The 25,065-nt window shown below is 37.3% G+C and overlaps 1 protein-coding gene across 6 annotated transcripts; it reads right to left on the bottom strand.

The window, feature by feature from the left end:
* Nucleotides 1–24,532, bottom strand: arhgef7a (Rho guanine nucleotide exchange factor (GEF) 7a). 6 transcript variants are annotated; one of them, XM_067409922.1, is made up of 22 exons: nt 24,078–24,532; nt 19,456–19,539; nt 14,404–14,488; nt 13,267–13,415; nt 12,372–12,573; nt 11,329–11,417; nt 11,055–11,149; nt 10,463–10,558; nt 8,412–8,534; nt 8,185–8,323; nt 8,041–8,100; nt 7,766–7,912; nt 6,884–6,970; nt 6,636–6,714; nt 6,392–6,531; nt 3,382–3,603; nt 3,073–3,166; nt 2,900–2,989; nt 2,288–2,458; nt 614–713; nt 411–465; nt 1–295 (listed from the first exon to the last, which is right to left on the bottom strand). In XM_067409922.1, the coding sequence occupies exons 1-22, from the start codon at nt 24,240–24,242 to the stop codon at nt 173–175; spliced, it is 2,595 nt and encodes an 864-aa protein (XP_067266023.1). In that variant the 5' UTR covers nt 24,243–24,532; the 3' UTR covers nt 1–172. The 6 variants fall into 6 exon arrangements, 5 of the variants coding, with proteins under 5 accessions (XP_067266023.1, XP_067266025.1, XP_067266024.1 ...); XM_067409924.1 differs by having other exon boundaries at nt 614–686; nt 2,261–2,458; nt 13,282–13,415; XM_067409923.1 differs by having other exon boundaries at nt 13,282–13,415.
* Between the last annotated feature and the right edge of the window lie 533 nt (nt 24,533–25,065).

Raw genomic sequence — 25,065 nt, 5'->3', positions numbered from 1 at the left:
TGCAAATGTTTTGTGAGCGAACGCAAAGTATCTCAGAGGGACAAACATTTTGTGAGCAAATTCAAAGTTCCTCAGAGTAATGCAAAATTTTGAAATATATTTTTTCCTCCCATCTCATATTTTTTCCACCACGTCACTTTAGGGTCTCCATAGTAAGAGGGCAACACCGATATCATAAATTGGTCTCATCCCAAGAAAGATCGTTCATATTCTTTAACATTTTTCTAACTATCCTCTCCAGATCTTTCCGGGCTCTCTGTTCTTCCTCCAAGGATTTCTTCATTTTTTTATAGTCCTGTTGGAACGGTAAAATCATGTAACCAGGCAATGGAAACTATTAAATATTATTTTTTCTATGAGATTAATTGAAATATCACATAAAGCTTCCTCACACCATCACAGACACTCACCTGTTTAAGTTCTTGTACCTCATCTTTCAGAGCATAAACAACATCCACAAGGCTCCTAGGAAACATTGGATATTGAATATGTCAGTCCATACTTCAAGAATGCATACTGAAACTCTAGTAAATTCCTGTTCCCTTTACAAACAACCTTCTTTTTTTACACTTATAAACCCTGTTCATAAGAATGGCCAAATATGCAATCTTACTTCTCCTCCGGAAGAGTCTGACCATTACTCTTCAACTCGTCTACACTGAACTTCTCCTCTCCAGGAACTATCAGTGCTGGACTGGCATCTTTCCACTGTCCTGTTTCAAAAGAGAAGCCCCGCAGAATGATTTCAGGAGGTTTAGTTTAGTTGGATTCATTGATTAGCTCAGTACAGGACCACTGTGCCTCAAAGAATGGTTTGAACTGGATCAAACTTACACAGGACTGTGCGTGAGTGAGACAGGAGTTAGTCATGCAGAGAGGGATCATCCAAGAAAAATAAACGCATTCAAAAAAAGAACACCAAGGGTTTCCTGAAGTCCGGTAAAACCAAAAAAAAAAAAAAAAAAAAAACACTTTTGTTGTAAGAGATCAATTCCTGAAAGGATAAACATACTGTACAAAACAACCCAAGATTTATTCAAAATGTATATTACAACATTTGTGGTATTTTGTCATATATTTGACTCTGCATATATATAACAAACACATTAATAATGTCTCAGTTTCAAATCACGTAAACGGCACTGAAGTATCTCTGTTGAACAGTTTTAAGAATATCTGCAGTAAACGACCGACAAAAAGGTAGTAAATATACATATTTTCTTCTCGTTCATTTTTTTTAACCACAGAATAGAACTTGGTCACAATGAATCACATAACATGACTTATACTCTTTGTCATTATTGAAATAATTGGCAAGTTGGTTTTCTTGTTTGTGTCAAACACGTCATACATAAAAGAGGAAAAGCATCAAACACTGAGGCTTTGACAGAGTCTCGAATGAATGGCGAAGAACTCTTAACTATTACCATCCACACACCTGATTTAAATGGATTTCTAATAGAATTTCAACCAACATTAAATTCAACATTTTTTTTCTGTAAACTTCCATACTTTTCACTATAGACACAACTATAAACTTACATGTTACAAGCATACAAAAAGTCCAAAATCATTCAAAATACATTTACAAATTGAAAATAAATACATTTATAATCACATAAGTATGAACAAAACATCCACAGTAATACTGTCCGTGGTGCCATCTGAGAATCATACTTATGAATTTCATGAAGACTTATTCATGACGTTCTCTGGTAAAAGACCCAACTCCTCATGTCAACAGAGCGGAAATCTAATGTTCACATTCAGTAAACAAAGTCCAAGTTTATATCACACATTTCAGATGAATGACAATACTCTAATATTTACAGACAAGTTAAGAGATTTTATCATTTTTTTCTTCTTTTACAGCAGAACCTGTCCTTGTTGCCTTCGGAGTGCATTGTACCTTCAACAGCGTTAATAATTAAATACATCTGGGAATGAGGGAATGACAACATTTTTTTAAAAGGACACTTAAATAAATCTTGAATGCGTGGCAAAAAGTGAAAAAAAAAAAACAGTTAAGTGAGGTTGGTGGTTTCAGGGGGAGTTTAAATGTCAAGGCAACAGGGAACTGCTTTGGGAAAGTGCATATATATGCAGACAACGATGAGGTGTGATTAATACAACACCGAGAAATAAATATATAAAAATGAATAAAATAAATATGCATCAGAGAGTGACATTATTAAATACATAAATAGTTTCAAATAAATATAAAGTCATTTGAAATAAGAGGAGTGAGGGGGAGATTAATTTTGGTGGGAGATGTAGGAGCTCTTACGGGAAACAGAGCCCATCCTGTAACTGTGGGCCGTCCATATACTGTCATAGTCAGAGTCCTCTGAGAGGTCCGAGGTGGCCTCGGGCCTTGAGATACTGCTACGGCGGCCCAGAGAGTCCACACTGGATTGATCCAAAACGTGGTTATGCATGAGATCGGTGCCTTGCCATGCTGAAGAGGCCATCCAGTCGCAGATGATGAGAAGGGGATCAAATCATATGAATGAAGGGAAGAATTGCAAATGGATGGGGAAGGGAATGAAACAAGTGGGCCGACCAAAGAATGGAGACGGGTGGTGCAACCACATAGATGGAAGAACCAAAAATACCCCGAGATAGTAAATGAGTTGTATAAATAAATGATTAAATAAAAAAAAAAATATGTGTAAAGATGTCAAAATTAAAGGGGGAGGGGGGCATGATAAATAAATGAATATTTAATATGATGAGGAAAAAACAGAGAGTATATTGTTATAAGAGATCCAAGAATAACCTTTAGACTTTAGTTTATACAGGTCTGCTGTTCTATGTTACACACAGAAAAGTAGATATGAATGAGGAATGTCTTAGAAGAAAGGAGACGGGGGTGGACGGGGCCGCATACGAGACTTACTTGAGTTCAGAGTCTGCCTGGTTTTGGCACTCGTGCAGTAGGCCTCGATCACTTTCAGAATCTGAGCGTCTTCCTCCAGAGCTACAGTACCTACGCGGTTCAGAGGTTACATCAGACACGTGATCTTTCAGAATCTCTCCATTTCAATAACCATATCAAACCTGCTGACTTACTCTTCCTCAGTGCAAACTCCTCATCAGACGGTTTCCTCTCCGGCTTTCTCTTGGGCAGCAGCTTTTTCATTGTCTTGGGGCTTTTACTGAGGTCCTGAAAGAGGAGAAGGAATGGAAAGAATAGGAAAGGGGAGACTTACAGAGCCATAAGAAGCTACTCAAAATAATAGTGACAACATTATCAAGGGAGATAATCAACAATTATGATTTATGTATTATATTATATCGCATTTAATATTATTTCCCACAATATTTGTAACAGGAAGTCCAGGATGCTGCATAATCAACTCTAATCTGATCCCAGGATACCTCTTTATAGCAGAGAGCAGCTGAGGGTCTGAGTGGGGGTGCTGGACGCAAGCAGCTCAGGCTCCAAGGCTTCTGGGTTTTGGGGGGCTCCAGGGGGCCCCACATCATAGTGCTGTGTGGGGCTCCATGAGAGGAGGGGTGTGGTAGGGTGTGGTAGGCAGGAGCAACTGTCAGGCCCCGGCTTTCTGCATGTCTGGATGGCGTCAGAGGGTGAGACGGGAGCTAGAGGGGTAAAATATAAGTTGACCTATTTGATAGATATTTGACAGGTCACATTTCAACCCAAAATAAATAAAATAAATAAATAAATAAATGTTTGTGTTACATTATGCTTGACTTTATATTGTGTAAAGCTTTTAAAGGGTTAGTTCACCCAGGGTGTGTGGCCCTTTAAATCTGGTGCTCCATGCCCCAAGAGCTCGCGCTTGCCTTAAACAACTTAAAAAGTTCAAACAGCTAATATAACCCTCAAAATGGATCTTTACAAAGTGTTCGTCATGCAGCATGTCTAATCGCGTAAGTACAGTGTTTATTTTGATGTTTACATTTGATTCTGAATGAATTTGAGGCTGTGCTCTGTGGCTAACGGCTAATGCTACACTGTTGGAGAGATTTATAAAGAATGAAGTTGTGTTTATGCATTATACAGACTGCAAGTGTTTAAAAATGAAAATAGCGATGGCTCTTGTCTCCGTGAATACAGTAAGAAACGATGGTAACTTTAACCACATTTAACAGTACATTAGCAACATGCTAACGAAACATTTAGAAAGACAATTTACAAATATCACTAAAAATACCATGATATCATGAATCAGTTATTATTGCTCCATCTGCCATTTTTTGCTATTGTCCTTGCTTGCTTACCTAGTCTGTTGATTCAGCTGTGCACATCCAGACGTTCTGCCCTTGTCTAATGCCTTTCATAATGTTGGGAACATGGGCTGGCATATGCAAATATTGGGGGCGTACACCACAACTGTTACGTAACAGTCAGTGTTATGTTGAGATTCGCCTGTTCTTCGGAGGTCTTTTAAACAAATGAGATTTATATAAGAAGGAGGAAACAATGGAGTTTGAGACTCACTGTATGTCATTTCCATGTACTGAACTCTTGTTACTTAACTATGCCGAGGTAAATTCAATTTTTGAATCTAGGGCACCTTTAATTACTCACCCTCATGTTGTTCCAAACCTGTAACATTTTCGTTCATCTTCGAAACACAAATGAAGATATTTTAATGAAATCAGAGATTTCTGTCCCTCCATTGACAGTCTACACAACTACCACTTTGATGCTTCAAAAAGTTCATAAAGAGATTGTAAAACTAATCCATATGAATTGAGCGGCTTAGTCCAAATATTCTGAAGAGACAATTGCTTTATATGATGAACAGTTTGAATTTAGGCCCAATCCTAATTCTACCCCTTACTCCTTCCCTTTCCCCTATCCCTTCATTTTGCATGTTCACGTGAGGGGGTAGGGGTGTCTCGACTTTCTTTTGGCTGGAGTGGTAGGGGTAAGGGGAAGGGCCAGATAGCCCTTCAAATGAAGATTTTTCGGGACCACACTTCGAACGAAGGGGTATGGGAAACTTCCCTGCATACACCGGTAGTGGTATTGATATTTCCACACAGGATCAATCACTTGTGTGTTACCTGGCTGCCAGGTGTGTGTTACCATTGCTTGCTAAAAGCGCTATTTGAATGATGTGAACACAACTGAATAATACAGTTAAAAGAAATATCTGTCATCCTTCATAGTGCAGTCACTATTTACGTATTGTATCGTCTGTAAACTCTTGCGTTACCAAGGCAAAAACTGACTCGTTTGTATTACATTGCAAATAGCTCTGTTATTGCAGCACCACAGTAGAAAACCATATCCGTACCGGGCGGATATGAAACTTGGCCTGATGGAAGAGCGGCTCCACCAGTCTTGTACATTCTGTATTGTCTTGAGAAACTGAAGGCTCATACGTTTTCGATCTGAAACCGAGCGCCGTTTTCTTAAATCCAAAATACAGCGCAAAAGAAATCTGTTAAATGTGCTCGCGCCGGATTTCTGTTGATATGCGCACTTCATTGCTGTTCATACTGGTTAAATGTTTCAGGACACTAATAAAAGAAACTATGATGACGTGTGTAATGGTGTAGTAGTGGTGTCCCATTTCTTAGGGGAATATTTTCACCTCTACACCTTGCCACTCTGTTTGAAAGGGCAAGGGGAAGGGCGAAGGGGTATAAAAGAGAACTGGGATTGGGCCTTAGTCTTTTATTCACATATAAATATTCATCAACGCACACATCAGTTTTGTTTGCATGTTTGCTTTACGTGCGAGAACCACTGAGTTTATTCTCAGTTGAGCTTCTGTTTGTGTTCGCTGATCAATGTTTATATGTGAATAAAAGCCTAAATTCAATCTGTTCATCATATAAAGCAATTGTCTTCAGAAAATTTGGACTAAATCGCTCAGTTCATATGGATTAGTTTTACGATCTCTTTATGAACTTTTTGAAGCATCAAAGTGGTAGTTTGAGGGACAGAAATCTCTCAAATTTCATTAAAAAGATCTTAATTTGTGTTCTGAATATGAATGAAAGTCTTACGGGTTTAGAATGATATGAGGGTGAGTAAATGATGACAGAATTTTCATTTTCGAATAAACTAACCCTTTAAAGTTCATTTTACAAATGTGTGTTTTTACGTTTTTGCAAAACTCTTCTGCATAGCAGCTGTAAAAAAATATAAATAAAAAAATACATTTTGTGTTATAATACACTTGACTGTATTGTGTAAAGCTCTTTACACAAGTTTTACAAATGTGTGTTTTTACATTTTTGTAAAGCTCTGTGCATAGCAGCTATAAAAGTGTTTCATAAATAAATAAATAAATAAAATGTAAACTGCGTATTTTTAGATATTTAAAAACTTTAATATTGATATTTTTGAATATTTCAATACCAAATGTGTGGTTTTCTAAGATGTGATGTTGAACAGGTGACTCACTGTGTGGCAGGGAACAGCGAGGGGTTTCATGCTGGGACCCGCCATGGTGGTGTGCTTGGTCTGTCGGTTCAGATACTCGAGCCAGTCCTGCAGATCCTGTTTGTTATAGCAGATCACCTGAAGCCTCTCAAACATGCTTCCTAGTGGATGGACACACACAAGCAGAGTCAATGAATGACTAAGAATGATAAAAACACTCAATTGTGTTTTGAACTCAAAGAAATGTGAGTCAGTTTGTCCTTACCCGAGAGCTCAAAAGCATTTTTATGACTTTCACAGTCTTCTAATGGGGTCACCGTCATTCCACTCAAAGGTAGCTTGCCCTGAGAGAAACAAAGCAGACTTTTTCTCTTTGTGCTAGAGCCGCAAGTGCCATTTTAACGTGCATGTTGAGAAGCTGTGGTTCGAGTGGATTTTAGGGGTTGGTGGAGTGAAACAATGAGATTTATTTGACTGTACAGTAATCAGCTATGACAGCAGCTGGTTTCTGACCTGGTAGATGAAACCACTCATCCTTGGACTGGCAGACAGAATGAGCAAAACATGAGGAAAAAGCAGAAGGTAACGCTCATGCTTCTCCTGAAAAAAAACAAAAACAAAATAAAATATAACACAGCCATTGTAACTGCAGGACTGAAATCACAGTGAAAAACTATTGGCATTTTCTTCAATATGGATCAGCAACAGCTCTTTTTAATACACATTATTTATTATTCTTTCCTGCTGTTATTTAGCCTTTTCCATGCATGGTGTCCACGACTGATGGTTTCAACTTTTTTATATCCAGATTCTGAAATTAAAAGACAAATCTTGATTTTTTTAAAAACAATTCACAGGGTTAACCCACTGGATAAATCACTACTTACTCTAATCTTGGTAATAACTGTAATAATAAAAGGTTTTTTGAACACTACCAATAGTCCTTTTTCAAAAACAAACAAACAAAAAAACCCTGAATATTAAAATGAAAATGAAATGAAAAGTATCCCATAATTTACTCTCCCTCAAACCATCCTAGGTGTATATGACTTATGGAGGCAGATCCAAATGAGAGTTTGAGACAATTGTAAGAAAGGGGCAGGGTTTAGCTGACTAAATGATTAGAAAAGTCTCCCATACACCACCAGAAAGAAGTCTGTTGGTATGACTCTTTGATTAAAAATTACAAGGTCAAAAAAATGGATGTATGGGTGAATCATTCACAATATGATCAATAACCTCCATTAAGAAAATAGATAGTGTGTATGTTAATTTCATGCTGATTTTAATGTCTGGCATTGGTCACATAAGCAGATAGCCCTGTCCCAAATTCACACTAATAGGGGAGAAAATGTTCATCAGGCCTGTCAGCTATAGATCTTTGCGCTGTCTCACCTCACAGCCATGGTTCTGGACCATGGCCTGGCTCATATACAGCACTGAACCCAGGGTCTTGATATCCTCCCCCTCCCAGAGACGAATTGCCTCAGTCAGGATCTGAAGCTCAAGCTCTTTGCGCTTCCGCACCTCCTGACACTGTGCCTGTAACCATAGAAAAACAATACATTAAAAAGACTGGTTGTCATGGGAATGATCCACACCTAACTGCAGTGGCAAAACCACAGGACACTAGTCTGCTTTAGCATGCTAACTAGGCAGTTAACACTCACAGAGAGATTCTTGAAAGCCGCCATACATTTCTGAATTTCTGTCCTGTCTGGATGACCCTCCTGAAATGGAAAGAAGACATTGAAATGTTGATAATGATAAAAACCTCAACAAAAAAAAGTACACAAACTCTCTCTCTCTTCTACCTCCATGTGCCTCTCCAGCTCCTTCAGTAATGTGGGGTATTTGTCCAGTCTCATGAAGGGTTTGCTGAGGCCAGAGGTCAGTGTAAGAATACCTGGTATGGACGCACCCCTTCCCTCCATGAACTCTCCAAGTTCCTCGCTGCAGGCACAGAATTGAGAAGTTATTTTCACCTATCACACCAGTGAAGAGTTTCTCTGTGAAATCAGGACACAGTATGGCGGCGTACCTGTGATCAGTGAGAATACTGACTGCCGACGGGTGATTGGAGCAGTAAGACACATAAAGAGACCTCATCTGGGGCATGAGATTCAGGAAGAACCCTCCCACCTTCTGCTGCAGCTCTGGAAGCCTTAATCACAGAACATTGAGGAGAATTATTATAAAAACTGTACTGATGTTCCTTAAAAATTCGGCTGTGGGTTTTTTTCTGAATCTATAATCCTAAGTATATGACATAAATCTATATTTCCAATATTAACAATACATACTGCTATTAATTCAGCCCAAACCATTTAAATTCAGTAAGATTACAGTAAGATTTGTTTTTTTTTTTAAGAAAGAAATTAATACTTTTATTCAGCAAGGACACATTAAAGGAATGCATGTTTGATATAAAAATTGGATGACTAGTAATTTCCTACTACTTACTTCTGAAAAAAAAAAAAAAAAAATAGAGATTTTTATTATTGGACCAAAAACCTCCACACATAATTACCTAGAATACTGTCTAACACTTGATGGCTGCTTTGTCAAATCTTTGTTGTCAGTTAGGAACCTGGGTGTAACTCTTTGATACCAATCTTTCATTTGAAAGCCACATTTCTAGCATCTGTAAAACTGCATTCTTCCATCTTAAAAATATATCTAAACTATGACATATGCTCTCAATGACAAATGCAGAACAGTTAGTTCATGAGTTCGAGTTCATGACCTCAAGGCTAGATTATTATAATGCTCTACTGGGTGGTTGCCCCGTACACTTAATAAACAAACTCCAGCTGGTCCAAAATGCAGCAGCTAGAGTTCTTACTAGAATGAGGAAGTACGGCCAAAGACTATAGAATAACACAAGACGTGTCACTCGTATTGTTTTGAATGGGAGAAAGTGTAACGCACAATATGGCGGAATATGTCCCGCCTTCTAAATAAGAGCCAATCGCCAACTGGTAAAGTCATCGCGTCACTTCAGCAGCCTTTAGAATCACCGGTTTCTATAGAAACAGTCAAACGTTTAGGTCTGCGCATGCGCATTAGCTTGATCCAACCTGAAAAATACATTTTTTTTGTCATGATTCGAGCATTTAGAAACTAAATTTATGAGCCGGTTGTTGTTAGATTTCATTGGTAATTTTAAAAATGAAATTTAATCGTAAGGTTGGCGAACAGTTTTGGAGAATTTGAGGTTTCCCCATTCAAAGAGATTGCATGATGCCCAGGATGCCCGAGAGGCGTTTCAAAGATGGCCGCCGAGTGAAATGACTTGTCTTAAAGGGACTTTGGTATGGCCATATTAACCCGGTTCTGTCAACACTGCATTGGCTATAAATATAATAATAAAAAAAGGACTTCTTTCAAAAACATTTAAAAAAATTCTAACACCCCATATTTTTTAACAGAAGTATAATATCTTTTTTTTTTTTTTGCAAACTTTATGTTTGAATAAAAGATTTGAGTTTGAAAATCCTCTACAGACAAAACAGGACTCAACAGTGCCTGGTCAGCCCAGCAAAAATTATAGACTATAACAATTAATAAAAATAATCTTAATATAAAATAAATATAATATATAATATTTGATAATATATTTATTTTTTTAATTATTTTTTTCATAATTTTATTAAACATTTTATATTTAGCAGTATGTTTTATTCTTAGATCTCAGACATTTTATTATATTTATAATTTTCTAAGGTTTTCTTTACAAATAAATATGACTAATATTAACTTACTTCAATGTGCTCTTACTTTTTTGACAAATATAAACTCAAACATTTTTTGCTGAAACTCATTTTGCATTTTCCAAACTTGTTAAAGGATTTACCACTAGAGGTCAGTGTAAACATTAGAAACCTCTAGCGATACTCAAATCCTCTTAATGGACCTCAGGTTTACGTTACCGCCCAGGTCTATTTTCATCATCTAGAAGTCGAAACTCGATACATTTGATTGAGTCTCAGTTTCACTAAGTGCTTCGTCCCTCCTGTCGTAAATTACTCAGAGGCTATTAAGAGACAGGCCAGGAATCACACGGCTGCTCACGGTTAGAATGAAACTCACTTCGTGCAGTCCTCCAGTGACTGAACCAGAGTCTGTTGGAAAGTGCTAATTTCCTCCAGGTTTCCGAGAATGACACTTACATCTGAGGTGCTCAGTCTATGAGAAACGATGAAAACTGATGAGAAAAGTCAATGCTCAAACTTTAAGTCTGTACTTCACTCGAATAATTAGAAAATTTCAAGGGGAATGGTTAAATTTTTTTAATCACAATATTTTCTTGATTAAACACACTAAATGAACACACTAATGCCTAGTTTCACAGACAAGGCTTAAGACTAGTCCCAAACTAAAATGCATGTTTGAGCTGTTTTAACTGAAAACAACTTGCACTGACATATCTTAACATATTTCAGTACCATTGTTTTGTCTCAAGATGCACACCAGTAATGTTTTTTTTCTAAGGCACATTTATAAAAGCAACTTAAATGTTATAATTTAACTATGTCCTATTTCTGGCTTAATATGAGCCCTGTCTGTGAAACCAGGGCTAAAATTGGCAGCCTAGTCAGAGAGCATAGAACAATGTTCATTTTAATACTAAATTGTGTATTTCAGTCTTGTTTGTTTTTTGGAGAATAAAAAGGTGTTTTACTTTTCTGTCATCTGTAGAGGTCTCAGGTAGTTGGTCAAAAGGTTCTGGAGCTCCTTTGAATACTCTGTTTCAGTTTCTAAAATGTTCTGTAGCACCTGAAGACAAACACACAGCAGCATTTTTAGACAAGATATTAATAACACACTGATTACTAATCAACTGCGCTCATTCACAAATCAACTGAGTCTGATTAATATTTATGCAGAAAACTTACAAAATTAAGCCAATCAACCTGGTGACACTTCAAAAGGATATCTGATTAAAATGTGCTTACCAGGTTGTAGTAGGTTTTGCTGATGGCTGTGGTATCAAAACCTTTGGGGGGGCTTTTAAGAGTTCCAGATTTAGGGGATACTGGTTTGTCTGTAAGGCCACATAGATTGTTTTAAAAAAAATGTGCACTGTGGATCAAGAGAAGACAGTGTTTATATATTTAGAATGGTCTACAGCAGGGGTGTCAAACTCATTTTAGGTTGAGGGCCGGATGGGAAAAATTTAACCATGTGCAGGCCGAATTACCTTTTGCGCTGACAATTAGCCTACGTTAATATGCAATATACAAGCTACAAATTAATTTGAAAGAAAACTAGAAAACACTGCTTTGTGAAAACTGCATTTTTACAATGAAAAGACTTTTTAAAATAATGTTTTTTTTTGTTTGTTTTTTTTTATTAGGGATGCCCCAGTTATGATTTTTTATCTGATTCTTTTTTTTAAGCAAATTTATTTGTTGTTTATTTGCTCTATTTTAATCATGATGCAAACAAAGACAGTTCCTTCAGAGATACATTAATATAACCCCCACCCCCAATTCAATATTTATATTTTTCTTCCTGTAATCCATATGTTTGACACCCCTGGTCTACAGCAATGGTTCTCAACTGGTTTGGCCATGGGACCCACATTTTCCCATGGTCATAAAGCCATGACCCATTTTTTTTTTAAGAATTTGACCTAAAAAAATATAAAAAGTTATAAATACTGCTGGTATAGTACTATGTTATAAAAAATAATGTTAGAATAATGACATTGACATATAGCCTGAGAACATCTTTTCTGACCGCAGATACTAAATCAGAACAACAGGCACTTTTCACTTACGTAACTTACTTGAATTTTCTCAGGCACTCTGTACTTACTTAAACTGAGTCTGACAGAGACCTTTCACGCACGTATTTCAAAGTAAATATCTCGCATCAGAAAATCATAGAATTACGTTTGTTGTCATTTCTTTGACTGTACAATCCACGACCCACTCAAAACGGTCTTGCGAACCACCAGTTGAGAAACACTGGTCTATAGAAAACTGACACATACCTGACCCTTTGACCTCTCTGACATAATTGCTTGGAAACCAGCCTGTCTTGCCGTTGAGGGATCCTTCCCACCAGCCCCCTTCTTCTGTGCGAGTAACACTGATGATGTCACCCTTGCTGAAGGAAAGCTCATCCTCATTGGTCTGCTGGAAATTGAAGCGAGCTTTAACCACTAACTGAGCGTTACTGTTCTCCGTCATGTCCTATAAGAGAGAAAATACTTTTGTTTACATACAGCCTCACAAATGCGAAAATCAAAACTGACCCATTTAATTAATTAATATGTCTACACAAGACAGAGTTTCAGAACACTGCTTTTAACGCCAATAATTAAAGTTACAAACATCAAAAGAAAGATATCTTTGCCTTAGCTAAAAATACAGTATGCCAACATAGCAATGGCGCACTGGGGTGTCAAGCTGTTTCCTAATGTCTTTAGTTGCTTTATTTGACAGGACCATTGACAGCACTTCAAATAGACAGCAATTTTATATACTATTGATCAAAAGTTTGGAATCAGTAAGAACGTTTTTAAAGAAATGAATACTTTTATTCAGCAAGGATGCATTACATTGATCAAAAGTGAAAGATTTCCATTTCAAATAAATGCTGTTCTTTTGAACTTTCCAATCATCAAATAATCCTGAAAAAAATGTATCAGTGTTTATAAAAATATATTGCAGCACAATTGTTTTCAACATTGATAATAAGAAATGTTTGAGCACCAAATCAGCATATTAGAATGATTTGAAGGATCATGTGACACTGAAGACTGGAGAAAAATAAATAAATAAATAAAAATCGACAACCCCAAACTTTGGAACAGTATTGTAAATGTTATGCACATGTAGACATATTTTCATTGCAATCTAGTGAAGTTGGTTGAGAGATCTCACCCCAAAGTTACTCACAAGGCTGCGGAACTGGTTATGGAGCAACTTAGAAGATCGTCCCAGTGAGGACTGGGAGGCCAGTGATTCGAAGGATTTGATCCGGTGGGCGGAAGAGTGACGTGTACATACAGAGTCACTGCCTATGCCAATATCTACACCAACAGAGAGAACACAGAAGAGAATAACAATCACTGAACATCTGTAACAATGTCACACTCTATTGGAAGAATGAGATGAGCAAGCAAGATGCATTCATTCATTCATTTTAAAATGTTTTTAAAAGGAACACAATGTGACTTTTTTTTGTTCAAAATTAACACTTCTTTCAGAATGTCTTTTTATCTAACCCTGATTCACTATGGTAAGTCTATTTAAAGTGTTTATATTTTGTTGGGATGGTTTTCACGGGAAATTGTGTACATGTCACTCGCCCGTCATATCTCGTCGTATCCGTAAAGAGAGAAAAGTAGCTCGGACTAATTTGACGTGTGTATGTGGCATGGGTTAGTTGTCACAACGAGTGAGAAAGGTTGATATGGAGCACGCTACATCTCGAACCTCCGGCGAATAAAAAAAAAACCCGCAGAACTGAGTCTGCTGGCAAAAAGAGGATGTGGCAGAGCTCGTAATAAAACAAGAATCAACATTGGCTTGGCTTTTCGGAGATGGCGAGAACTGAGGACAGATTTTAAATATTGTAAAAACAGATAAATTGCCATATACAGTATAGCTCTCTAACAGAGTTCACTGTAAAGCATTATCTCTTATGAAGGGTCATTTCATTATGGTTGTTGTAGCGCTGTGCTGGAATTTATTTTCAAGGAAGTACTGTGTCTATTAATGGGTATAGCTACAGCTTCATAGCTTCAGCTAGTCAGCTTGAGATCCTTTCCATCTAAACTGGTTATATCTCTTAAGCCTAGTAGTAAGCGTTTTATAAGCAGCAGGATATTCATCCACAAATTCACGCAGAGCCAATGCACAACAAAAACAACGTTCTTCCACAAAATGCATGCAGTTTTTTTTTTTTTTTACCACTAGAGGGCCAAAAGTTACATAGTGTACTTTTACAATAATAAGTTTAAAAATTAATTAATTAATATTGTGGGATAAAAATGGGATAGTTGTAGATAGACTTACCTGCAGTCACTTTATTGAGGGCGACCAGTGTAGTGAGTACTCTGCTGAAGTTGTGGCCCTGAAACAGGTCACCAGCCTCAAATGGCTAGAGAGAGAAAAAAAAAACATTATGTAACATCATTAATCTAGACCACCTACATGTCAGTTAAAACAGTGAGAGAACTCTAGCCTATTTCAAGCACATTAAGCTTAAAGGGGTAGTTCACCCAAATATTCTGTCATCATTTACTCACCCTCATGTCATTCTAAACCTGTAAGACCCATCTTCTAAACACAAATGAAGATATTTTAAATGAAATGAGACATTTTTGTCCCTCCACTGACAGTGCACGCAACTACCGCTTTTGTCCCTTAAAAAGTTCATGAAGAGATCGTAAATGAATAGAGCGAATTAGTACAAATTTTCTGAAGAGACTTGATCGCTTTATATGATGAAAAAAATTTAATTTATGCTTTTAAATTTACATATAAACATTGATCAGTGAACATAAAGCTCAACCGGACTTGCTTGATGTATGAGAGCAAACCTCATTGGTTCTTGAAGAAGCTCAAACATGCTGCATAACACAAGAATAAACCTCGTTGGTTTTCTCACGTCAAGCAAACATGCTTGAGCTTCATTTTACCATATCTGATGTGTGCGTAATTTCTCAGATTTCATTAAAATATCTTAATTTGTGTTGTGAAGATGAACGAAAGCCTTAACAGCGAGTTTGGAACAACATGAGGGTTTAGGGTAAATGATGACAATTTTCATTATTGGGTAAACTAACCCTTTAAAGGGGTGGTTAAATGCGATTTCACTTTCTTAACTTTAGTTAGTGTGTAATGTTGCTGGTTGAGCACAAACAGTATCTGCAAAGTTACAGTGCTGAAAGTTCAATGCAAACGGAGATATTATCTTTTAAAGTTATGTCAGTTTAATGCCTACAAAAACAACCCGTTTTGGACTACAACGGGTTGGTGACATCATAAACCCTCAAAACACTTCCCCTGGGAACACGCAACAAAGTGGGCGAGGCCATGTGGTGCAGCATGTGGAAACGAAGAGTTGTGTACACTGGACGCGAGTGGTGCGGCGCGGCGTGGCGTGGGGCGACGCGTCAAAAGATAATAGAACCCAATATAATCTGTGATATTTTCTATTATATCTGTAAAGTACTGTAAATACGTTTTATTGTTTGTACATGTCTTTTAAACCTATAGTCCTGTTGCTGTTTTTGGTTGCATCAAGGACATATACAAAGAGCAACTTGTTTTTGCTTCGCTAGCCAGTTAGCTAAATTCTACAAACACCAACAAACGTCTATGTTCATAGACAAACAGTTGTTCATGCTATAAATTAAATGCTACCTTTACAAAAATGCAACTACTCAATCATGTATTCGGCTACAGTAAAGCTACAGTAATCAGGATAAAACTGTATATTGAAAGATAACAAACAGCAGTGACAGCATATCTAAACACTTTGACACAAATACTAAATTAAATACCATTCATAAACGTTCTTTGAAAGCCGCAATTGCGATTGACCCTCTTCATCTGGGTCTAATTCGGGCTCAATTTGATACCGCAATATAGACTCTATTTACATTTTGACTGAAGCAACGGATGGTGGAAGGGGTGTGTCGTTTCCGGACGCTTCAGCAAATCACAATACACTGGGCCAGCTACCAACCTGCTAACCAATCTGAGCACATTGCGTATTTCGGAGGGAGTGGCTTCATAGAAGCAGGAAGTCAAATGAGCCGTTCATATGACAATAGAAACAGGTGTAGAATAAACGTAAAATATATGAAAAATACAGCGTTTTCAAAAAAACAAAGCATTAAGACATGCGCCCCAAGAACACAGAACACCTTTAAATTACTCTAGTTGTGCTACATAAACTTTACAAGCTTGAATATATATCATGTTAAAGAAAATCATTCAACCAAACAGCCAAGTAGATTCAAAATGTTACAAACATTTTAGAATCTATTTAAAAGTAATAATAGCATGTTTTCCTACAGTTTTTTTTTTTTCATCTATGTAGAGAATCGTCAGTCAGTTACGTGTGCCGTTCGGCCTCTGAGCAGGTGGTGTGGTTAGCTAGGGGTCACTGATGTCTCTTTGCTTATGAAGTGAGAAATCTGATTTGTTCAGCTCTAGATGGTCTGTCCTGTGTTGCTCTTTTGCAGTATTAGAACTGTTTGATTGACAGTTATGTGTACTTCAGTGAATGGACTATGGCTGTGTGCATGTGAACTTCAGTGAGAGTAAAATATCAGCTTCCGCTTTACTTTCCGCTCTGATTACAGTTTACGCCCCGAGAGAAGCAAAAACAAGTGTGTGTGTGTGGATGTGTATAAGTGGACAATGCATCATCTTGAGCGCGTTGCCTTTCAAAGTAATGCTGTTCCTTCAATGATTTACAATATCACTGTAGGAATATCTTTTTGGAAAATAATGCCCTACTTCTACAGTTAAAATAAGAATATCCATCATCATCGGTTTTATAGAGATTATTTTATGTTCTCCTACAACCATATTTTCATAGAAAATGTCCATTTCAGAATTAAATTAAAAAGCAAATCACACCTGAACCACACTTAAAAAGCAGTTTCAGAAAGAAAAAATAAAAATGGAAACTAATAATTTTATTCAGCAAGGGTGCGTTAAATCGTTCAAAAGAGACATTTATAATGTTACAAAAGATTTATATTTTAAATAAATGCTGTTCTATTAAAAATCCTGAAATAAATGTTTCACTGTTTACACAAAAATAATAAGCAGCACAGCTGTTTTCAACATTACTGATAAGAAATGTTTCTTGAGCAGCAAATCAGTATTTTAGAATGATCTGAATGACAAAGGATCATGTAACACTAAAGACTGGAGTAATGATGCTGTTGCCATCACAGGAAAAAAATAGTCACTAGATTACAGAATGATGAATATGGTTTTGGCTATGCATGCATTATGTAATTCCAGCAAAAACAATACGATTTTGTCCCTGAAATCAAACATTAAAAACAATGGGAACTGCGTGATGGAGTCCGAAAAAAAATTACAGCCAGACTGCAGATCTGAAAATGCCATCATGTAGTTATGCTTGAGATCACATCATCACAGCTGAATAGGCTCAGTGCTTCATGGTGAAGGAGCTTCAGAAGAGGCTGTTCATAAGGCAGAGTAAACTGAACTGAGCAGATTAGTGAAAATCCCATAAACAACAAATTTAGAGCAAGGGAATAAGCTTTCATCCCTTGAGGTCAAAACAGTCTTACATTAATACAAAAAAGTGCAAATCAAACTCTCAGAAGATTTAAAAAAAAGCCTTCTTTCATTCAGACCTATAGCTGTATCACATAACCTATGTGATGTAAATCATGGGATGAGGGTTGTCATCCAGGAACATGCACACAAATCATGGGCTGGAGACGCAGGCACTCCTGAGGCATAACGACAATAACACGTCCTTGCAATAGCTGTGACAGGCGCTCACAGCTGTAATGTTTCACACACAAAACAGCTCATTTCTATTCCAAAATTTAGCACACTGTGATCTTGCTGGTGCCTTGGGCATTGCAAGGTCAACCCGGAGACCTTTAAACAGGTCAGAGAGAAGCAAATTACTTTGACAGAGGTGTAACAGAGAACACAAAAGCAAGAACGCTCAATATGAGAAAACTCAATGAAGGTGAGATTGAGCCTAAAGCCACACAAATTACAATGTCTTTATGATTACTAAAAAGCTAGAGACAGGTGAGTTTTTACATTTGGAGCTAAACTCTAAACAGTTCTTAAGAACCTTTTCTTTTTTTAGTATGAAGAACATTTTAATCATTTAAAGAATGTTTTGCCATCTTTTGTGCAATCAAAACATTCTATGGATGTTAAAGGTTCTTCATGGAACAATGGATGCAAATAAAGAAGCTTTATTTTTAAGAGTATATACAGCAAAGCCAGAACTAAAAGTATATGTATTGCCAACAAACCCTGAGATGAATTCATTAACACAATCACTAGCAGAACATTCACATCCCTAGACATTTACATCCCTAGATCATGGTGCAGAAGCAATCTTAGATTTACCAGCACCAGACGCTGCATTAATCTCAAAGATGGAGTGATCCTGAACTTGAGAAAATGTATCTTTTCTTAAGATATTGTCAGTACATGTTTAGATAACACTTTTGACATTATGCAGCTACCAAGAGCTCCATATGTGACGTGGGCCTCAACCTCACCACGTCTAGATACACTTGACAATACATTAGCATTGCCCTGAACCATCTGTTCCCTAATGAATGCGCATATATCAAAATCCTGTTAGCCCTTTGTATGTCTTTCTGTGCATATTTGTGTCCAAAATTGCTAAAACTTTTTATAGAAAAGGACAGTTTTACATACAAAATTAAGTTTTTTTTTTTTTTTCAGATAATATATTTTAAAATCAATACTAAATAACAGTATTATAATTAGTTTGAGACTACAATAATATTAACAAATAAAACCAATCATTTAATTTAATTGAATATATAGCATAGGCCTAAAAAGGTCTGTATACATTAAAATATATATTTGTCTTCATCATATTGGGGGTACTTGGCATGAAAATGTTTAAAACACATTATGAAAGTCACTTCTGTTGAACTTAACCAGGCAGAAAACAAAGCTTCTATCAATGAAACTATACCAATAACTCAAATTCATGCAGACTCAAGTGAAACAGACAAACTGTACATGAATGGACAAAGAAAAGTCATTCATAGATGGTACAGAGCACAATATCGATGCTGTAATGCACAAAATCACCACCAAATTCTAGATATTTTGTTGACAATACGCCAAATAAACCCTAGAAACATTTTCAGAACATTACAAAGCTTTTGTCCTATCAGACTATGGCAATATATTGATGTAACGTACATGGCATGATCTCATTCACATCGGTCCAGAATTGCATCTCCTCTGTCTACTGCACGTCTCTTTTGTTGATTGTTTTCATTGTGGCGCCAATGCAGCAACATACAGTACAGTCAAAATACCATAAATACACCAACTTACCTCGACGCGAAACACCGCGCAGCCCTTCAGAAACTCCGTGATGTTGCTCAAGCACTCGCTGTCGTTCTTGGGATCTTGAAAGATCTGAGGAAAACGGGAAGAGCAGTTGGAAAGTGTGAAAGCTTTGGGAGTGAAGGACTGGCTCAAGTATCCTGCACGAGGGTCCACGGGCTGGATGACTGACTGACTGACTATAACCACATCCACACACACACATTGCGAGTTAAACAGCACCGTGGAAGTGGACAGCAGGAGGAGGAAGTGACGTTTTCAGATGGACGCCGAACACAATGGGACGAACGGGACGTGAACAACACACCCCTGCTCTGGCGGGGGATATCAAAACGGATTCATTCAGATCAGGTATTTTAAGAGGTAAAAGGGGATAGTGTAAATCAAAACAACAGTTAAAAGCATCGATTTTGGGTTCTGGCAGTGTATTCACTGCTCTATGAAGGGTTTTCTTTGAAGAAAAATGGCTCTTTTTCAAATTCAAAACCGACGAATCCCCAAAGTTAATGTCAGTCATGGGATTTGTTGTATACTGCAGCAAGAAGGCACGTGTTGTCAAAGTGTGAGCTGACCAGACCAACATACAATACAAAATGGAAAACACGTGGTGGATTGAAACTGAAAGGTGCCTGGGGTGGAACCAGAAGGAATGAAGTCTATATATTGAATATAAGTCCCCCTTGAAATCAACATTTAAGTTTTTAGCCTTTAGTATGAATATGTTAGCCTTAAAGGGTTAGTTCACCCAAAAATGAAAATTCTGTCATTTATTACTCACCCTCATGCCGTTTCACACCCGTAAGGCGAGTAATAAATGACAGAATTTTCATTTTTGGGTGAACTAACCCTTTAAAGTTATGAATAAGCTGGTGTGTTTCAAAACAATGACAAAATTCGTAGGAGATATAAGCATTCAAAATTTACAGTCTTTCATTTCCGCTAAAATGGATTTTCATGACATCACACTTCAGTTTCTTGTCAAATCTTCGGTCCAATCAAATGCTCTCTAGATTCTGAAGTCCCGCCTCCTGCTGCACTCTTACAGACACTGAAGCTTCGGCTGAAATCGGTCATTTGCTCACACATTTACTAGCTTCTACATGGTGAATGGCACATTGTGCACTATATAGAGAATAGGGAAGGATTCAGACAGCGTAAATATGCTTTCCTTTGATGTGAATGAAGTCGCATTAGTGTCACATGAACCGCCGCGACGTGTGCACAGTCTGCTCCGGTCCAGAGACACGAGAGCACAGAGCGGTTCATATCCGTGAGTCAGCACAGACCACAAAAGGTATCGGACCCATTTGAATTCTGCATAGAATGCTGTATATAAGCGATATAAAGGACATTATGAGGAGAAACGTTTAGATATTAGAAGGAAACAGAGGTTTTACAGAGTCTAACGGCTCTGGCTGAGCTGTAACATAAACAAAACGCTATTGGCTATTTAAAAAAAAGGGGCGGGGTCTTCCTGTTTCAGTTGAAATTACGTCAACACATTGAATAATGCTGCGCATTCCAACACTCTTCAGTGGGCCTTTAACTGTAAAAATAAACAAATAAAATACTTAAAGTACCATTTTGCACAAATTGGTACTATGTTGAAACCTTCTTGATAACTGCAAGGTACCAAGTACATTTCTCCCACAATGGGGTTACTGTTCTTTCAGGAACTGCAGTGGGCTCCATTTTGTAAGTTCCCTAGAGACCTTATGCCTAGAGGTTCTCCTGAGGGTTCCACCAGTGTGGCAATCTGTTTCTTTTCATTTTTACAGTGCAAAATTATCAGATTGGGATACACAGGGAGTGGAAGCAATCCTTGTTCATTTTTTTTTCATGCAAAGTGTCTGCCAACCCACCAATTCTTATGTAAAATAATGATATGAATAACAGTTTTTACAAAAGAATGCAGTGCAATGTCTTCAGTTTAAGCCTCTAGTGTCTCAACCCTCTTTTAGGGCCCCTTCTTTCTGTTTTATTTTGTTTCCCTAAATCGAATAAAATGAAAATGACATAAATAACAAAAGTATTTCTTTATAACAAATTTATTCTGTAGTTTTTATTTAATGTTATGTGAATTTACAGTTAGACTTGCAGTCATCAAATAATTTGAAAATAGATAGCTCATCCAAAAATGTAAAAATTCTGTAATTTACCTCACGTCGTTCTAAACCTGTACTATTTTTGTTCATCTTAAAAACACAAATGAAAATATTTTTATAAAAACCAAATATATTTCCTTTCTATATAAAGTCCATTCACCCCAAAATGCTTTAAAAGGTTCATTGTAAATGAAATCCATATTAATCAAGTGGTTTAATCCAAGTCTGCGGAGAAGACACAATCCACTTTGAAGCCTCAATGTTTTGGTTGTTTGGACTGTCAATGGAGGAACAGAAGTCTCTCAGGTTTCATTTAAAATATCTTCATTTGCTTTCTAAAGATGGAGGAAAGTCAAATGGGTTTGCTTTTAACACAAAATATTTAACCTAAAACTGCAAAATTTAATTCTACATGTAGGTCAAGTTGGACGGCAAACAAATTTCTATCTGGATACTTTAGATTGAAATTTGTTGCCCATTCTCAATGGGAAAGTGCCCAAGCAACATCGCTAAGCAAAACTGCCCGGCAACATTGCTATAAAAGTTGCCCTATGTATCGTCACCTTAAGGGTTTTAAGTTATATTGTTATGGCAACAAAATAAATTGCAGGATGATTTGCTAAAAGATGTTCAAGAATGAAAGTATCAGCAAATCAAATTGCAATGTCAATAAAGATTTCCTTCTTTGCAGTGTCATCCTATTAAGAGCTGCAAGGGATACCTAAGATGGTACTATAGGAAATGGATACTTCCTTTTAAGTCAGTGGGCCTAACAGCTGAAGCTAGGATATATTTACATTTTGTAGTGAATTGTCAGGACGCATTATGTTTGAACACCTTCATGTTTCCTTTAAAATTGTTTCTGTTCTTTTAGAGATTCAAAATGGGGTAACGAGTCTAGAAATGGCAGTAACTGACAATTGCAGTCTGAATTTGAGACAAATCTGCCCTGCAAGAGTTGTTCTCATTATTGCACAGAGAACTGACCAGAAGAACCGAGTGTCTAAGATAATTTTTGATCAATCATCAATTTAAGATAAATTACTGATCAGTATCATATTTTGATAGTCACAAATATTAGATATTTGGGTCATTATGTACTGATGATAATAAAGGCAGTGACATGAATCACACAAGTAATATTTTTGAAAAAAAAAAAATATTTTTTTACATGTTGCATTAAATGATAGTTGTATTTAACAGGTTAGTTCTGTTGCATTCTGACTGGTCACATGGACAGTCCTAACAGAAACATGCTGCTGCTGCCCACACCATCTAGAAAAAGGTCAAGTGCAGTAATATATTGTTTTCCACTTTAAATATGCAAACTTTATTATTTTTATTATTATTTTATTTTTATTTTTTTTCCATTTTCACATAGCCCTCTTGCCGGAATATACACCTTCTGTAAAAAACCTATTGTTATGCTCGCAGTGAGAAAGAGAAATTTGGTAAGCAAACCAGATGGAGCTTCAAAAGAGGTTATTGCTGTCATAGACTGTTAGTCATTGTCAGAGAGCTGACCCTGAATATGACTGATTTCTTAAAACACACCCTCTCTGTATACACCAAACCAAGACCAAGACTCCATGCATTATTTATGGACTGCTTTAGAAAACACGCTGGATATCATTATACTTGGGTGCTTATGTGCTGCCTTTAATTATATAAAAAAAAAAGAATAAATTTGAATTCTGTACCTTCTGAGAGGCCCTACAGGCATATAAAATCACTATGTCTTTCATAGATTTGCATTTGCCCTCAGGCATTTTGTTCAGTAGAATATATTGATACTGTTTTTACTTTCATTTATTGTGCGACTTAAGATTCTTGCATTCTGATTACTTCTGTACAATTTAGTTGAGATGAGAAAAAACGTGTGTTGAACGTCATTTGGTATGCCTTTCCAAATTGCATTGCATTGGAAAGGAGCAGGGGCTTATGGGAATAATAAAAGACTTTCTTTAAATCTGCTTTTGGTCTATTTACTGTCTATGGCGGCCCATTTCCCATGTAAGCAATAAAAACAGGGATGCATAGCGAACATTGATAATACCTAATAGATTTATGCTATTCATACACAGCCATGTAATGCGATTTGCACGCGCTTATCCTCAGGTTTCCATAACGTATACAAACAAGGTTATCGTTTACATCTTACACACAGACGGTTAATATCCATGTTTTACTGGTTTTCTGTGAAATACAACAGTCAAAAGAAAACATTCAGTTTAAATCTCACAATAAAATCGACGGCTGCCAATGTTGTTGCCTGGAGCAACAGCAGCACTAGCGAGCGCTGAACGCCTCAACCGACCTGCTGCTGCTGCTGCTGCATGGGCTGCGTTTACATTCGTATTTATGGTTAACCGTCTGTTGTGACCTACAAAACATATGTTGTATTTGCCACTTGTGTGATAATAGATATAAACGGTTGTGTAGTGTGAAGATTACAGGAAAATGAACACTGAAACGCGGTGCGCCAAAGGGAGGATGCGCGCTTACTTTATCAGTAGTGCCTGGACGCAGCCGCTCCAGCAGCCTGCACAGGACAACCCCATCCTTTAGCGAAGACTGCAGAAATCCATCGGGGTCCGAAATGGTCTTTTTTGGTGATTCCAAAACCCCGAGCGTAATGAGCCAAGTAACCGTTTGTTCCGCCGGATTCATGGCCACACCAGCAAGGTCGATGCTCTCAGTATTGTGATTGTAATGAGGAAAAAAAACAGGCTGTCTGTTATCAACCAGTCGTTGAACTGGGAACCATTTTCTCTAAAACGTGTTATTTGTGGGAAGGCGCATTATATGGCGCTCCATGGAGATGAGTAATGCTATCGCTTCGCTCCCATTTCCTTTATTACGACAAGCTGTCAAACGCCTTTCACTGGAATACAGTCAGCGCACTAAACCTGCATCTTCCGGCAGATGACATCACAGCATAGACAGCCGTTTGTGACCAGTCGGCTTCGCATCCTGCTTTGCATGTGGACTGCATAGATTCACCTGCACTTTGCATGACAAATGTGTCATAACAGAAAGATCTTGTGTGCATTTGTTTGGAGACCTATTATGAGAGATTACAGAGAGAGAGAGCGTTTGGTTAACGACCTTAATGAAAGGATATTGTGAAATAATTCTATACACTGTGGGAGTGTGAAAGCATGGATATGTAGCCTGTATATAAGAAGTGTTAAATATGCAATCTGCAACCCTCACGTTATTAGACTGGTTATGTCTGCTACTGTTGTTTTGTCAGACTAGTGCATTTCTTATGTGATCCGCAGGGTGGCGTCCTTTTGTACATTTGAAACTGGTTTCTTTGGCCTGCTGAAAAACATGAACCAGCCTGCAATGGTTTTCTGATTTTAGCTGGTTTAGAGTGACCTAGCTGTTCTCCCAGCCTAACCAGCTGAAAAGTGGCCCAAACTTATTTTAACAGCAACAGCCCAGACTGAGAGACCAGTCTTTTTTCAAGCAGGGTAGTCAGGAAGTT

Source organism: Chanodichthys erythropterus, chromosome 14 (genome assembly GCF_024489055.1).
Source record: "Chanodichthys erythropterus isolate Z2021 chromosome 14, ASM2448905v1, whole genome shotgun sequence".
In the NCBI taxonomy this organism is placed as follows: Eukaryota; Metazoa; Chordata; class Actinopteri; order Cypriniformes; family Xenocyprididae; genus Chanodichthys; species Chanodichthys erythropterus.
The sequence above is the reverse complement of the archived record's forward strand: the minus strand, read 5'-3'. Positions and strand labels throughout refer to the sequence as shown.